Below are 17,228 nucleotides of genomic sequence, written 5' to 3'. Positions count from 1 at the left end.
ATATATATAGGTGTTTGCTACGGTACGCTAGTAAATTAATACGTACCGATACGTTTAAAATATGGACAAATAACAATTAAACAAGTAGAATTTATTTTCCACGTTAGCATTTAATTTTTTCTTTTTTAAATATATAATATATCATCACTTTTACTAAAACATCCTTTTAATTAAATAAAAATAGAAAATAAATTTTATTTAATTTTAATGAAAAGACTTAAACATCCTTCCTTTATTTGATTAGACAAAAATACTCTTTGAATACCCCTATCTTAACAGCTTCTCCCCTAAACCCTAGCTTCTCCACCGCCTCCGCAAAGACTGCCGCCGTCCGTCGCTCTCAGGCACTACCATCGTCGTCTAGTCGTCCGTGCTTCTTCCTCCTTCAAGAATCGCAGCTTCTTCTTCCTCGACCTCGGCGCGTCAGTTCCTGGTATTCCTGGTATCCAACTCTTTAAATACTTGCTGATATATTTGTAGGATCTACACAAAAGCCTGAAGATATGTATAGGATTATTGAACACTTTGCTCTTGGAAGGAGGAGGCTAGAACTATTTGGTGAAGACCATAATATCCGATCTGGTTGGTTGACTGTTGGTAAAGAACTTTCTTCTTCAAATTTCAATAAAGAGGTAATATAAGAAGCTAGTTTACTTGCCTGACATTTAAGTTGATTCTTCCTATCTCCCTTTTCAGAGTATTGCATTATTCCTTTGTGTAGAGGTTTAGACAATTTTATACCATCAATTTGTTGTTGGAGAATATTGACTTTTTCTTGATAAGAGCCATCTCTTTAATTGTTATAGGCTGAATTCTGGAAATAAATGTTTGCCGTTAGTCCTCTATTTATATTTGAGTTATTTTGGGTTGAGGCTCTAAACCACATGAATTGTGTATTCACAGAGCCTCTTAAGTCCTTCTAATAGATATTGATCAGCTATTTGGAGAAGGTCTTGAGCTATATCTAGAATGATTTCAGTCGATCCAGTGTATATAAATCTGGACATCGATCAAATAAAAAGAATATTAGTTGCTCAAAAACTACTAGAAAGTTTATATAAAAGATATGGCTGCAGAATTTATTAGACCTCATCATCAGCTCAAAAATTTCCCATCTAATATTTAGAATCTCAATATCCTTTGCATCCTTCTCCTGACATGAATAGAACATTTGTATATTAGTGCCAGAAATCTAATAATCTATCTCACTTACTGCTTGAAATTGCAATACAAGTTTTATCAATTATATAAATTCTAAAAAAACAAATATTGCAGTACAAGTTATTAGAAGGTTGAAAGAATATAACAGCCGATATTGGTGATTTTAGGAGTATTATGGGGTGTGAGTGGTGCACGGTGAAGGCTAAGTTCAAGAATGGTGGAAGTGGTGCCGAGTTATGGTTCGCTTGCATGGTTTGACCTGTAGGCATGTGGATTCGATGGTTCTTAGCTCGGCTCAACCATCGTGGATTAGGAAGGGCAGGGTTGTTTAAATGGATGTCATTTGGAACTCTTATTGCCAATGTATCAGCTGCTTGTGTAATGGCTGCACTTTCCACCGTAAAGGAAGCAGTAAGTTTCTTTTGTGCTGCTCTGTCTTCCGGTGCTCCAATATTTGCTGCATTTGCTAATCTCTAACCTAATAATAGTAATAGGATTACAATTAAATTAGATACCATTGAGAAATTGTTACAATTGTGTCTAGATACATTGATTTATGAATGTACAAAAAAAGGTTAGTACAACCATCAAAAGTACTGTGTTAAACATACAAGAAATAGCAAATTAGAATCATTTATACATCAATATATTCCTGATGTAAGGATTTTATTGTTACAAATCCAAATCTTCAACAACCTCTAAAGGTGGGTTCATACGAGTCATTCACAAAAAAGTTGTAGTGTGATTGATGTGATATCCGATGGCTGGTACGAAGTCTATAAAAGGTTTGTGATATAAAGTTTAGCTTTAGATAAAGAGAAACCAATTTTACATTGCAAAAATAAAAGAAAAACTCATTTTTCTCATTACAAATTTTGTAGGTCAATACCAAAGATTGTGACACTATTGTAATCGGAACACAGTTAGGTCTCTTGGGGTGTTTGAGTACTGTCTCAACTTTTGCAGCTGAGTTCAATGCAATGAAAGAAAGCAATCATCCTTGGAGATCCTATGTGTATGCCATTATAGCAATGTGTGCCTTATTTGTCCTTGTAATCTTGATCTACTATGTACCTGTTTGGGCAACGGGATATGACACTAGCACATAACAATTGGGGCATAGCAGAAGGCACTACTTTTGACCTTTGGACAGTGTGTTTATTGGTGGAAAAGTCCAAGTCTGACCACAAGATCCTTCTTAATTTTAGAAGCAATGAAATTTTTCTACAAGGAAGGACTCGAGTATGGAGAAGTTGAGTGATGCAATTTACCACTTTTCTTTTAGGCTCAATAATTTCTATAGAACTGTATGCTGATAGGACTTCCATTAATGTTTGATCAGCTCTCAAATTTTTAATTAATTTAGATGAGCCATATCATAAGGAGAAAAAAGATGACAATGGTACATATATCATTTCTGCAAAGGAAACTATGGTCTATGGCTAAATGAGTCTCCAAAGTCTAATACAGTTGCTGCCAGAGATGATAAGTTTATCATTAGAAAGAAAATATGCTATTAGAAAAGAGGAAAAGGGTGACAAAAAATTGAAGCATATATTGACAAACTTGCCAATTAGTGATGCTCTTAGAGCTAGATTTACAAAACCTTGGCCTTGCTTATCTTCATAAGTGTACTTCTAATTAAAGTAATAGACAGTGATAAAAGCAACAGTCCTTTTCTATTGTTGATTGCTTTCTAAATCAAATGTATGGATTTGTATATGAAGACTTCTTTTTGTTTTCTTTCAACTCTCTCTCTCCTCTCTTTTACAAAATTATCTCATCTCTAAATTTATTTTATTTAATTAGAAAAGGAAAAATAAATGTTTAAAATTGACCGGGGGATAGGTGTATACTATACTTGAGCAGAGGGTCTTTGACATGTAAAGCTATCATTTGTTTATTTTATTTACGACACCTAGAAGATATGAATTATTGAATGGTGATAAACGTTTATGAACAAATATTAAGATGTTAATATGAATGTATTTTACATAATTAATTAATTCAGATGAGAAAGCAATGATGAAAGCACACAGTCAATTATGTTAAAAAAAGCGCAGATAAATCAAATAAGAATTTTAAAATGTATCGATATCCTGATGTTTTAATGATTTTTAACCATTGATCTCAATGATTTTTAACCATTGATCTTAATTATAAAAAATATATATCATTACATAATTAAGATGCTGGCTTTTCATTGTATTTTCTGTGTTTTTCTTTATGCAGAGTGTAAAGTAAAAAAAGAACCTTGTTAATTATGTGGTTATAGTTCAATTCCTTTGTTATTTTATTAAATAGAAAAGAAAAATTTGTTCCAGAAGACATGAACGTGTCATATGGTATTAGGCTAGCAGAACTTTTAGACACTCTAGTAGGTTTTGTTGGACTTAGTTGACCGGCAGAATCTTCTATGAAAGCCAAGTTTTCAGGCTCTGATTGCCTAGATGGAGATAATACTTTTGAGAGGACTCTTGAACTTGATTTCTGTGGACTTTCTCTGATAACAGTAGTCCTCAGCTTTGAAAGATGAGATCCTTTGCGACCAAGCTTGTGATTCGCTGTGTTCCTAGATCGCCCTTTTGAATTGGCTTCTTGCCAGCCCTCATCTGATGATGTCTCCTCCTGGTGAATAGATTCACTTGACACTGGTGGACTATACATAGGGACATTATTGCCATTTTCGTTCATAACTTCATAATCCACCATGCCAGATCTTTCTTTTGTTTTGTTTTCTGTCGTACCAGTAGCATATTCCAAGCCATTATAGACAACACCCACATTGCTTGGTGCATCTTCACGTTGAAGGTTTTGTTCACTTATTGGTAGAAGTATCTAAAAGATTAGAGATATAATCGACAACTTGCATAATGAGGCAACACAATAGAAAATTTTACAAAACAAAGGTAGCAGCAGTTTATAACAATAAAGCAATTAATGTCAAATATATAAGGTAACACCATGTAAAAATTTGGCAGGAACCTTCCCACGCTGCTGTTTTCTCTGAGCTTGTTCATTTCCATTAGAATCAAGCTCGGGACTTATAAAATCCAGAAGATCTGACACACTGCATTAAAAGAGTCACAGTTTTTTGGTGCCCTGAATACAACAATCAACAGAAATTCTTCATGGCATAGGCATCTAAACCATTTTGAAGAGGAGAGTCATTGTAACCTACTTCAAAGCGAGCTCGTATTGTTGCATATGATAGTAAAAGACAGAAAGGTCCCCATAGCTTTTTATTGTGTCAGGATGATCAAGCTCAAGCTCCCTCTCATTTATATCGACCGCCTTTTGCTGATATATTGTGGCCTAAATAAGCAAAACTCGAACAAGTTCATTGGCAACAATAATGATGGATAGACTCTACTTTCTACACTATATGAGAAGCAAATATAACAGAATCTTTACATGATTACCATAAGTTGCTTGGTAAAGAACCACATCTAAAAGATTATAGGCACTTGCAGTAATTCGATGATAGGTACATCAAACAGCCATCATCTTCACCAATGCCTGCAATTAAATAGACAAGTGTGTATAGAAAATAACAGATCATGCTTGTGGCAGATAACAAACAAGATGATAATAGTCAAACCACAAGATGATAACCCAAAATAATGCTTTAAACTGCAAGTTCCAACATTAATTTGAGATGACCTAAAGCATAGCTGGTGCAAGAGAGGTAAATTTATTAAGCATAAGAACAACATATATAGGTGGGAAGATAATTCATGGCAGCAACAATGCCAGGAATATTTTTCTGAACACAAATAAAAAAAAAAGCAAAAAACATATATAGGAATGGCATTAAGCAAAAGAAGAACTCATGGCAAGATGGAGTGTTGGGAACAAACTGTGCCATTCCTCCAAACTCAAACTACACATACAAGTTTTAAACCATGGATCAGATTGGCACCTTTTCCTACTTTCCATCAACTGCATTTCGCAAAGCCGCTGGAGGATTTGGAGGACTCAATATCTATCACAGATCTGTCATCCCAATCCCTTATCCAAACCCTGCTGGTGATTTCACTTTGCTCATTGGTGATTGGTTCAAGACCAACCACAAGGTAATTAACCAACCAGGATTATTACATTTTGCTCCATTCTTGATGAATCATAAAGAAATTGAATGTTAGTCTTCTTGATTGCAGACATTAAGGCAGACTTTGGATTAAAGCAAGAATTGACAAAATTAACAACAACGAATATAAAATCACAGAAATTAAAGTAAATCCCATTAATTACAGAAATCACTACAGTGCTATAATAATTAAAAGAAATCACAGAGGGGGAGTTACCGGAAGGGAGAGGCTGACGACGGTGATGAAGAACGAGAAAGACGGCGATGCTCTCTGGAACGAGGAAGACGGCGACGCTCTCTGACACGACGACGTTCTCCTCGGCTGGGTGAGGCGCGCGACGAATACTGCGGTGACCTTGGCAGGGCGCCGTGGAGGAAAAGAAGGAAGAGGATGGAGAAAGGAGCTGTCGAAGAAAATCCGGAGCCGAGTGTGAAGGAGAAACGACAAAGAAGAGACTATGGCAGTGAGTCTGAGATTTGAAGGTTGGGTGACGCAGGAACATTTTGATATTTTTTTAGTACGGTTCAAATTTGTTTTTTTTTTTTTGTATGAATGATTAACTAGGGTTCATAGAAAATGTCAATATAATTGAAATAATTTTTTTTTTAGTATAGATAAATAATTAAATGTGTTTTTGTTTTTTAAATTATTTAAATTTTGACACAGTAAAATTAAATCATTTGATTAATTTAAAAGTGTAATTTGTTGTCTAACATAAAAAAGGGTATTTAAGTCTTTTAAAAAATTAAATAAAAAATATTTTTTTATTTTTATTAAATTATAAGGATATTTTAGTAAAATTAGTGATATAATATATATTTTCTTTTAAAAAAATTAAATGTTGACGTGGAAAATAAATTCCACATGGCTTATTGTTATTTGTCCATATATTAAACGTATCGGTATATATGAATTTATAATCGTACCGTAGCAAACACCATATATATATATAAGAAAGGTTTACGCGACGAGAAAGTCTAGGGCCAGGAGATTTATTAAAATTTGACCAGCATGTTAGCTAGTAAAATAAAAAATGAATAAATTTTTATTATTAGATAAAATCTTACACCATTAAATACATTATTAATAGCTAATTAATGGCTACAATTCACAAAATCTACTGGCCCCTAACACTTCTCTTAAAAGATCAACAACTTTATTAAATTTTAGTCATCATGTAACTAACAAAAGAAAAAATAAGTAATTCCACGTTATTAGATAAAATCTCACAGTCATTAAAAAACATCATTAATAACTACTTGATAACTATAAATCATAAAAATTGTTGCCACTAGCATTCCAGAGAGACAGAGAGAGAGAGACAGAGAGAGAGATTAAAACAAATATACTTTATCCTACTTTAAAATTAAACTAATCTTCTCTTTACCCTTCTCTTATTAACCTTTATTATTTCCTTGAAAAATATTATATAAATATATTTATAGTTGATTTTTAGTGTATACACTTATAATTTTCTTTTTCTTTGACTTGCATCCACGTGTTTATATTAGCTAATTTTTTTCTAAAAAAAATAGGAAGATTGTGTGTAAGTTGATGTGATGATTAGTTGGTATATTTTTCTTCTAATATAAATTTTAACATTTTTAAAAAATTTAATTAACAAATTGGTTTCTTATATTCGAGGGAGAATAAAGTTTATAGAAATTTAACTTTTATAGTACATAAATAAAAATGTTTAAATAACCTATTTAAAAAAGATTTAATATTAAAATAATAAATCAGAGAGTTAAATTTGTATATTTTAAAAAAATTAAAATAACAAATAACAAATAACAAATCTAAAGGATTAGATTTGTAACTTCCGCATAAGATTCAACGTTACTGAAAAATACTATTAGAAGGCCAACATCAAAACTAAAAAGGTGGTTCCCATCATATAATTATTGTTTCGATAAAATTATTATGTGTATATTAAAAATTATTATTAAATTACTTATTATATATTTATATATAAAGATATATTATTCAATATATATTTTATATTTTTATATATATTATGTATAAATGACTAATTTAAAGGTTAATTTTTGGGATATATTATTAACACGATAATATCCAGTATCATCAACACCTTATTGAAGGGATATATAGAGCAGCTTATGTGTAATTATTTCAATGATTATTGTTAGACATGGCGGCTTATTACATAGCACTTACAATATAGGACTTTCCCAGCATGAAAAAAAAATAGAGGAAAAAAGTAAAGAAAAAGTATAAGTAAACAACAAGTTGAATAAATAGGGAGTTATTTTGATAAAAATGTTTAAAATAATTTTTTAAGATATTTTTTAATAATTAAAATTTAATATATATAGTTAATTAAATTATATTATTTTTGTTAAAATTAAATTAAATTAATTAATTTGACTAAAAATCAGTAAATTAAATTTTAAATTAGTCTAAATTAATATTTTTTTATATGAAATGATTATAATAATTTTATTATAAAAAGGTAAATTCTGTAATAATACGGCAGTAGTGGCTAAAAATGCCTAAAATTTAACCAACCAATAATTTGAGGATAGGTGACAAGAGGAGTTCTATGAAAGTAGTGAATCAATGTTGTATTATGTAACTGGCTTTTAGATAAGTACTGTAACTCCAAAACGTTTACTGCATGACAATTATATGATTTTATAGGTCAAACATCATTTATGCAAGGTGGGCCTATAACTGTGTGGAAAATAACCAATCAAATTAGAAGCATGTTTGGTCTCCAACAAAAAAAGAAATGAATGAATTTTGGATTTTGGACACAAACCATATAATAATTTGGAGAGACCAATGTGGATGAAAAAACAAAAATTAAAAAAAAAAAATTTAACGTATTTTTTACACTTTGAAAATTAAAATTAATTATGGTTATGGAGGTTCTAAATTAGTGCCATTTATTTTTATCATAATTTTATATTACTACAATACTGAAATGCCAAACATAAAATAATATATATGACGTATAAAATAATAAATTGTAAAATTCTATAATAATCAAGACTCTTATAATCTCCTCATATTCAATTAGAAGTCATAAATTTAAATTTTTCTATCTTTAAAAAAAAAAAAATATATATATATATATATATATATATAATCATAGGTTCTATAATAACCAAGGCTCTCATATTTTCAAAAGCATATAGAACTTATTTTCAACAGAATCATATCTTTGACCGAAATTTATTCAATCGATTTTATTCAAATAAATAAAAATTATTAATTTTACATAATTCTCATAAAAAAGAATATTTTATTTTTTTATTTTATATTCAATTTATTAAGTTATCTTTAGTTTTATTATTTTTTTAAGTTATCAATTAGTATTTTACTTAAATTCTCTAATTGTATTACATATTAGTTTATTCTATTATTATTATTCTTTGTATAAAAATAAACTCCAAAAAAGAGTAATATTATATTTTACATTCTTATGTACGGGAATATTATGGTTTATTATATTATTTGGTTTATTATGTTATCAAATAACATCGTACCATATATCAAAATTATAATTATATATTTATTTTTTGTTATTTATTTTATTTTCTTTTATTGGTATAAATTAGTCTATATTTTATGAAATTATTTATATTATTTATGCAATATTTTTTTGTTTTTGGTAATTATCCATTGATAAATATTGAATTAACGACTATATTTATTATATTTTAATATGTTTATTTTAAAAGCGTTTGTAAAAAATATACTTATTATATCATATATTTTCTTCTTATTACAAATAAAAATATAATATTAAAAATCAGAAGTAGCTAAATTTAAGGGATATTTAAAGACTTTACTGTTATTAGATTCATAGTATTTTGGATTAAATATGGTAAAAAATTGAGTTTTTAAGATTTTATCCGTTTGTAATATTATATTAGTAAATATAAATCATCTCTTATGTAGTAAGCTTTTGTTATTATTTTTTTGTGACCGAAAAGAAAAACAACCAAATAGAGAAAAAAAAAGAAAAAACAAAGTCATAAAAGACGGAAAAAAATGTAAAACGTCTCGTTGAATACTCAATTCAAATTCCTTTTAAGGTATTGAAAGTTTGACATGCATAGAGTGTGATTTTATCACCATCTTTATTATGGTATCTGCTACAGTATTTACATCTCTCAAAATCAAGCGAAAATGAATACGCTACTTCCAAATTATGATATAATGAATTTTAGAAATAATAAATTTTTTATATATAAAAAATTTAAATATTTTAAGATGAAAAAATTAAAATAATAAAAAATTTATCATTAATTTTATAACTTTTATAAAATATGTTTTATTATTTTAATTTAAAACTAATTAATTGTTTATTTTATTACGTTATTACCAACTTTTTGTTTCATTTAGAAGATATTGATTCATAAGAAAAAAAAAACCTCATGTTACCTGTTTTTCATCGTATTTCACAAACTATAAGCTTTAAATTAATTTGGAAAGAGAGATAAAAAAAAATCAAACCATTTTAGTAACATTTTGTTATAATTAAAATGTAACAATGATGTTGAAAACTTATTTTATAACCCACCTTTTTTAAAATTTTAAAAAGTGCAAATTCTGCAATAATTTATGATTAAATTAAAATTGCAAAACTGATACAACATTTTCTATTAAGAAGTTGATAATAATAAGCTCATTTTTTTAGGGACAGTAAAACTAAATTAAGTGAGACACTAAATTAATTAGTAGTTTTCATCTTTTTCTTTTTCTTTGCGAGCAAAGTGAGTTTGAAACCAATTTCAAAAACTAAAGACAGATCATACTGACCGAACTCTATCAGCTACTGAAATAAACATTTTTCATCGCCCAAAAACTCTCTGTCAGCCATACAGTGCCATAGCCGTCGGACTAGCCTAACCTTTTCCTTCAACTTTAATTCTCCCGCCGGCATCGTTTAGGTTAATGTAAGCCATGTTGATGGTCTTTTTTTGCCGGCGCATCTCAATTCCGTCGCGGACTCGCATGCCTATTGTCGGAGTTGCAGTCGTTTGATCTTGCCTCGCTGTGTTTTTCTATTAGCAATCTCTCTCAGTTAGAAGTTCAATTGATTTTGATTAGAGATTCAAATTATTTATCCCTGTCCATAAAAAGTTTTATCGTGTTTGACCCAATCAACTCCTCTAGTCTACTCTCTTCAAAAGTGTCACGTGTTTCTTTTAAATTTTGTCTCTGCTATATGAGCCCTCATTCTATCGACCCTCTGATAGTGCTTCTTCTCACACAAATAAAAGAACTTTCGCACGATATTTCCTTCTTCATTTTTCACAGAATCACCCTTTTGTACAGCGAATCCAGTCGCTTCGCAAAGGCCACATATGCTTTGTACGCCTCTTCCACACTATTGTACTTAGCTGATTCCAATGCGGAGGCAGTTAAAACCACAAATCCTAATTCTTTGTCACCGTATGGATTGTCATCCGCAACGTGTATTTCTGTTGGTACCAGCATGGAACCCTCATCACCAGCTACTGAACCATCTTCTCTATCCCTCGCTGCCGATTGACCTTTCTCTGTCTCTAGTGACCTTGCAGCACTTTCTCCATCGTCATTCGTTGAGTTCTCGTGCTCCATCCATCAGTCCATTGGACAGAAAAAACAGAACTTCCTTCTCCATGGCTTTCCATCTCAAATCGGCAGCACTGTGTAAAGAAATTCTCATTCTCAAAAAGGCTAACTATTATTACCAAAGACTAGAGACAAGATATCTAATTAGCAGAATGGTTAATAGGACAGATCGATAGTAGAATTAAAATAATTACTACAATTCAATTAATCACTATCAACAAGACAAAAACAACATGCAGGATATTGGTTACGAAAGAACATGATAACATGGTGCGATGAATTAAATTAATAACTGGCAACAACACAAAAGCACTATGCACCATCATGGCTAACAAGGAAGATGATAAATTCGTCCATTGAATTAAACTAATTGATTTAAATTAACCATAACGGCTAAGAATAAAGATGAACTCATTTGCTACAATAAACTAATTACAATCTACAACACAAAAAATAGTATGTAGGTCATGAAGTTAGTGTAAATGTTCCACACACAGAGCAATTCTTCTTGGGATTTAATTGGGCATTTAAGTTGACAACATACAGATTCATCATCAATCATACAAGAGACGAATGTGATGCAAAAAATAAAACAAATCAAAGGTTACACTTATCTCAGATCGAAGGCGACTTCGACATCGATAGCCACCCAACCGGCGGTGAATGTTGTGGACCTGGAATGAGGCTGAGTGCCTGCATATACTGCTTTACGGATTGCACCCTACTAACAAAAAGATACACAGCTGCAGATCGGAGGACACTTCGATGACGTCAGCCACCCTAACTTATGCAATTGTTGCGGACCTAGAACGACGCAGTAGTGACTGAATCTGCTACTGTACTGAATGCGCCCGAACCACAAGATGATCAACAACTAGAATCCTCTCCTGAAACAACACGAGGGCTGACTCATGAAACCACCGGTTAATAACTCACCGCCAATAATGGTCCAAGTTAACTGCAACATGAACCCATGTCATGGTTGCCGTCCACAGGAAACCTTTCAAACTCAAGTGTGGAGAACTTTTTGGTCATTTAGATTTTTTTGGGTAACTTTTTGAAATTTCTAATTGACCCTTCTCCTAAATCTAATTAACTCTCAAGATAATGTTCCTAATTTACCATCTAAATCTTTTACCTTGTATAATTACCTAAGTTCCTATGGTTAGCAAATTTAAACAAACATTTGGATCTCTGCTTACTAAATCACATGCCAGCATTCATTTAGTTTGGCCCACTTAGTCACCTTAGCCACGAAAAAATATAAGCCACCAAAGTATGCACCTTATAAAAAATGATTAAAATATTTTTATTATATATATTTTTAATTTTAAAAATCCTAAATTTTAACCTTATAACAACATAGAAAAAAAATTAAAATTTAGGATTCTCAATAAATATATATATATAATAAGAGTATTTTAGTCATTTTTTATAATAGGGATATTGTAATTATTTGTTTATAAAAAAATATTAATTTAGACCGGTTTAAGGTATAATATCGATTTTTTTGCCAAATTAATTTATCTGATCTAATTTTGATAAAAATAACATAGTTTAATGAATTATATGTATTGAATTTTAATTACTTAAAAACATCTTTAAAAAAAGAGTGAATACCCCACCCGACCCCTAATAATGATCTTGAAAGAACAATGAGGCCTCCAAGAAAAAAACACACCCAACCATGATATTTTTTTTTGGGACTGATTAGCTCTATGCAAAAAAAAAAATAACATTGACTTTTTTTGGCATAGAGACTAATCAGTCCCATAAAAGTAAAACTCAGGAGTTGGGTTGTGTATTTTTTTTGTCAAAAACCTCGTTGTCTTTTGAAGCAATTGTCAATTGCTGTTTTAAGTTTTTCTAAAAAAAATATTTTAAACATCTTTATCTAACTGATTCTCTAGTGAATAATGTAGTTACGCATATAGGAACCTCCTTTTTTTACTTGTAATTTTCGTAATTTTTTATAAAAATGTAGTATATTTTTTATTTTATTAGACCGATTTTAAAATTTATTATTTATATTATTTAAGAAAATTATTATCTAACTAATAAAACCGAAAATGAGAATATGAAACCTTTTTCTTCTCATGTTTGGACATACGAAACGGATGGCTTTGATTCTCTGTATATCTTTTATTCCTTTTCTTGAAGCTAAATACACGAAGCAAATCCGAATTCTTTTGATTTAATTTATTCTTCTTTGATGCCCTCATGGCCTCGTATATCATAATTATCTATTCCGTGACCGAGGCGAACGAAGAACAATTCATGCATGAACTGTTAATTAAGTAATAATGTTTGTTTATACCCAATTAAAGTTGTTTAGGTAACACATTATTTTGAGAGACGATACTCTTACACAAATTACGCATGACATATGTCACTTTTCTTAACATATACACTTAAGATATGTATGCAACTCGTCCAATATCTTGTTTCACAAAAATTAGTTAAATAAGTAACGGGGAAATCTCCCCCCTTGTTAATTACATGCAATCGATAAATTTGAAGTTGGTTTGTTTTAATGGTAGAAGTGGGTGAAATATACATTTGACTATATTAAGGATTGATTCGGTAAAATTTTTGTAGGAGGTGTATTTTATTTTGTATTTGGTAAATTAAAAAATTTAAATGTTTGTGTTTGTGACTTTTAAAAATTAGGAGTATTTTTAAAAGTATTTAAGTGGGAGCTTTTTAAAGTTGGCTTGTGCTTATCAAATTTTATTTATTTTTCCGCATATATTTTTCGCTATTATATTACTATTGAAATCCTCATATATTTCTAACTTCTCAACTTAATCTTCACAAATTATAATACAGTCTTCATATATATATTTTTTATTTTTCAACCTAATCTTCACAAATTTCAACACAAATACATATCTTTCACATATTAGGTATGAACTTTTATTTATTTATATTATTTTTTTGTGCATTATTTTTGTACTTTTTCAGTAGATCTATGATGTTTGTTTATTTTTTATCTATTCTTTAAAATGTGAAGAGGTTGACTTGGTTTATGAAAACTAATCATAAAATTTTCCTTGCATAAACATTAGTCAAAATTATAATAACAACATACATATACATATGTAAATATAGATATATAATTATAAGAGGAATTTATTTGAGATATGTGTCTTATTTTTTGTAATTTGTAAAGATGAGCCAATATGTAAAATAATTTTTTATTTAAAATTATTTTATTTGTTATAAACATATTTATTATAATTTTTTTAAATTTTAAAAGCTGTTTTAACAAATATAATTATAGTGGTTGTATTTATTAAAAGTTATTTTTAATTTGATTTTAACATTTAATTTGATTTTAACAAACGCAAGTGTTATAATTTTATTTTAAAAGACAACTTTCATAAGTTATTCTCAAAAAATAAAAGTTTTATCAAACTAAACCTAAATATAGAATTACTCGAAAAAAAAGAGGGGGGGGGGAGATTTAATTGTGTTTGGGTTCCATTAAATTATAAGAGAAAGTCTTATTTTTTACTTTTGATATGTCTGGCCATTTTTTAAGAAAATAAAAGTAAAAATAAAAGATTTTTGAAATAAAAATCCTTTTTTAAAGCTAAAATTTGCATATTTAACAAGCGATTTTTTTATTTTAAAAAAGAGATATTTTGATATAATAAAAAGACTTTTTATATTATTGTTTCTAAACAATACTTTCATATAAAATTTTCAATTTATTTTTTAAATATCATTTAAAAAGAGATTTGCTCTAGAAAGCACATCAAAACAACCCTTGATAACTGAGATTTGCTCAAGATTGGACTCATCATATAGTTAATATAAAAATAATAATGGTACAAGTCAATAATAGGAGCAACCAGGGAGAGCTAGCTTCACAAAATTTCCTGGAATTATTTGTTTTTTGATGACTTAGTGTTCGGTATATGCTTATAGCCGTATCCAGAAACAGCCGCAAGATAGCAAGCTTGATTTCCAAATATTCTTGATTCTCCCGGACGTTCTCAACCTCAGACCTGCATCAATGAAGAAAATAATTAACAATCAAAAGCCAAGAGTAGAAAAACAAAGGGAGTCTCTTCAGCTCTCACCTCAGAACAGCATTGTCCCTACGTACATGATCCAACTGCCTGGAGATATGGGACATCCAAGAATCTAAGTCTCTAGCATGTTTCATCTGCAAGGCCACAATTTGTTGTTAAAATAAACAGAAAGGAGACATGCAGTTGCACTGGTGTTGTATAACTAATAAACAAACATAGCAAGCATGTGCAGATAGTACAATACCATAGCATCCTGCCGGTGAAGGAAATTCCTAATGTCATCTCTGATCATTTGTATAGGTATATCCTTTTCTGCAATGTCCTTGCTGTACACTTTAAAAATATTGACATATCTAGAATTCAATTCCTCCATGTACTGCTCCAAAACAGACAAGTTCAAATCTAGAAAACGAACTTTCTGCATCAAAATCTTGAGCACAGTATCCCCCGGCATCCTGCCAACTTGTTGGCGGATTTCTTCAACTGGATCAGGAACAGCCTCCTGGTTTACAGAAGACACTTCAGAATTGGCTCCTCCAAAATTAATTTGGCCAACATCATCTTCCTCAGCAGCTCTCTTGTCTTCACCGGATGAAAATGGGTTATCTGGAGCATGTATCAAGTCCTCCAGCATCCTCTCCACTGCATCCACACCATAAACTTCAATCACACTTAGAGTGCAGTAAAATTCTGAACCATAGTGGCTCTGGAGGTTCAAATTCAGGTACCTCACCCATTTCGGCTCATGAAGAACAAACCTTTGGGCCTGCTTCACATTTGAGGCAGTAAAATTCCCAAGGAATACCCAAACATCTGTTGGATACACCAAACTTGCACGCAATTCAAAAGTTTTCAAATTGGAGGAATGATGCTCGAAATTAGCTATTTCTATTGTACCAACCAATGTTTCTTCTGAAAGTTCGATGATGACAAATTTGTCTTCTGCAGAACAAGGATTTCGAAGATATTTGTCTTTGTCTCTGGTTAAGATATTAGCGGCACCCTTGGCTTCTTTATTAGAAGCTAGAACTTTAGCCCCCTTTGATGCGGAAGCAAAATTGTATTCTGCACCACCGGGCTCTACTCTGTGGATCACATTTCCGGAGGGACCAGTACCTGACTTGATTTTGGAACTGATTGCCCTGCTCTTGAATTCATCAAGACCAAGAGGCTTAAGCATATCAGACTCAGATTCAGATCTCTCAGCTTCATCTTCTTCTCTAGTTTGCTTATCACCGGGTTTAACAGAACTTATGCTTTCTCCACTGAGAAGTGACAAATCCTCAACGGAAACGTGAGCATCTGTTTCTTTAATCTTGCAGTATGTGTCCTCTTCTTTGTTGCCATTTGATACAGCAACTGGGAGTTCTCCAGATCCATCTGCATCTGCACAAACAAATAAGGCCATGACAGACAGGTTTCAGGACTCTAAACAATTGACTTTAGATGGGTGGTCAAAAAGCAACAAAATCTTTTCATTCTCAAATCTAAATCGAGTTAACAGTGGGAAGTGGAGCACAAATGCTTTACAATTGTGAACATACAGGGCAACTCACGTGACAAGATTGAGAATGGATAAAATGAAATCGAAAAGGTATACCTGTAGCTGTGTAACCATGGCTTCGACTTATCCACAAGCTGTAGAGGAAAATCAGTCCCCACAAAACAAAAACCAAGGACATAGACAGTTTATAGAGATAGCTTCTGCAGGTTTTAGCCCTTCTTTGAAGAAGAGCTTTGCGAGATCTCTGCATTGCACTTGCACATCAATCCAATTCACTGCTCTGTGTGCTGAAAAGCGTTGAGGATCTCAATTGAATTCTAGTTTGGGGATCATCATCATCGAAGCAAGAGAGGGCGTGTAAAGTGTGTCCAGGTTGTCGAGTGTCATCAACGGAAACACATAAAACAGAATTATAGCGTTTTTAAATTCAAAACAAGACTCTCTATCTCTCTCCCCTGTATTCCATTCCAAGCGTTACCACCCTTTTATGTCTCACAAGTGTAGGAGCTTCGAATGCAATTTATTAACTGATGACTATAGATAAATTCTTACACACACTTCGATTAATCCTTCATTACCACCGTAAACAATATATATTTTAAAATATAAAATATATATTATAAATAAATTTAATATATAATTAAAAAATATAAAATATAAAAAATAATACTATAATATATATACACAAAAGATTATGCGAACATTATTTTTTCTACTTAATTCACTCTTCCTTCGTTTTAATAATAATCATATATATTAAATTTTTATCTTTTTTATTTATTATCTTATCTTTATTTAATATTTTTTATTTATTTTTATCTTATCTTTATTTATTCTTATCTT

The 17,228-nt window shown here is 30.7% G+C and overlaps 1 protein-coding gene, 1 long non-coding RNA gene and 1 other non-coding gene across 7 annotated transcripts; 1 reads left to right on the top strand and 2 right to left on the bottom strand.

The window, feature by feature from the left end:
* The first annotated feature begins 238 nt into the window (after nucleotides 1-238).
* On the top strand, nucleotides 239-2,910 carry LOC112803141 (uncharacterized). Of its 5 annotated transcripts, none has more exons than XR_003202656.3 (4): nucleotides 239-433; nucleotides 539-632; nucleotides 1,329-1,572; nucleotides 2,043-2,910. It is a non-coding gene; the product is annotated as an uncharacterized protein (transcript). The 5 variants fall into 5 exon arrangements; XR_003202653.3 differs by having other exon boundaries at nucleotides 243-433; nucleotides 512-632; XR_003202654.3 differs by having other exon boundaries at nucleotides 266-442.
* Nucleotides 2,911-3,430: 520 nt separating this feature from the next.
* Nucleotides 3,431-5,842, bottom strand: LOC112803140 (uncharacterized). The gene is made up of 5 exons (XR_011881605.1): nucleotides 5,469-5,842; nucleotides 5,084-5,275; nucleotides 4,584-4,680; nucleotides 4,343-4,476; nucleotides 3,431-4,231 (listed from the first exon to the last, which is right to left on the bottom strand). It is a non-coding gene; the product is annotated as an uncharacterized lncRNA (long non-coding RNA).
* Nucleotides 5,843-14,621: 8,779 nt separating this feature from the next.
* On the bottom strand, nucleotides 14,622-16,950 carry LOC112803139 (SUN domain-containing protein 4). The gene is made up of 4 exons (XM_025846638.3): nucleotides 16,482-16,950; nucleotides 15,126-16,267; nucleotides 14,930-15,015; nucleotides 14,622-14,854 (listed from the first exon to the last, which is right to left on the bottom strand). The coding sequence occupies exons 1-4, from the start codon at nucleotides 16,633-16,635 to the stop codon at nucleotides 14,647-14,649; spliced, it is 1,590 nt and encodes a 529-aa protein (XP_025702423.1). The 5' UTR covers nucleotides 16,636-16,950; the 3' UTR covers nucleotides 14,622-14,646.
* Between the last annotated feature and the right edge of the window lie 278 nt (nucleotides 16,951-17,228).

Source organism: Arachis hypogaea, chromosome 5 (assembly GCF_003086295.3).
Source record: "Arachis hypogaea cultivar Tifrunner chromosome 5, arahy.Tifrunner.gnm2.J5K5, whole genome shotgun sequence".
Taxonomy (NCBI): domain Eukaryota; kingdom Viridiplantae; phylum Streptophyta; class Magnoliopsida; order Fabales; family Fabaceae; genus Arachis; species Arachis hypogaea.
Note: the sequence above shows the minus strand (reverse complement) of the source record. Positions and strands in the feature narration are given on the sequence as shown.

Coding starts and splice junctions, on each gene's coding strand:
- LOC112803139 (XM_025846638.3), bottom strand. CDS start 16,635: ATGCAGAGATCTCGCAAAGCTCTTCTTCAAAGAAGGGCTAAAACCTGC. Junction 16,268..16,481: donor CCATGGTTACACAGCTACAG/GTATACCTTTTC, acceptor TTGTTTGTGCAG/ATGCAGATGGATCTGGAGAA. Junction 14,855..14,929: donor AGGGACAATGCTGTTCTGAG/GTGAGAGCTGAA, acceptor TCATTGATGCAG/GTCTGAGGTTGAGAACGTCC.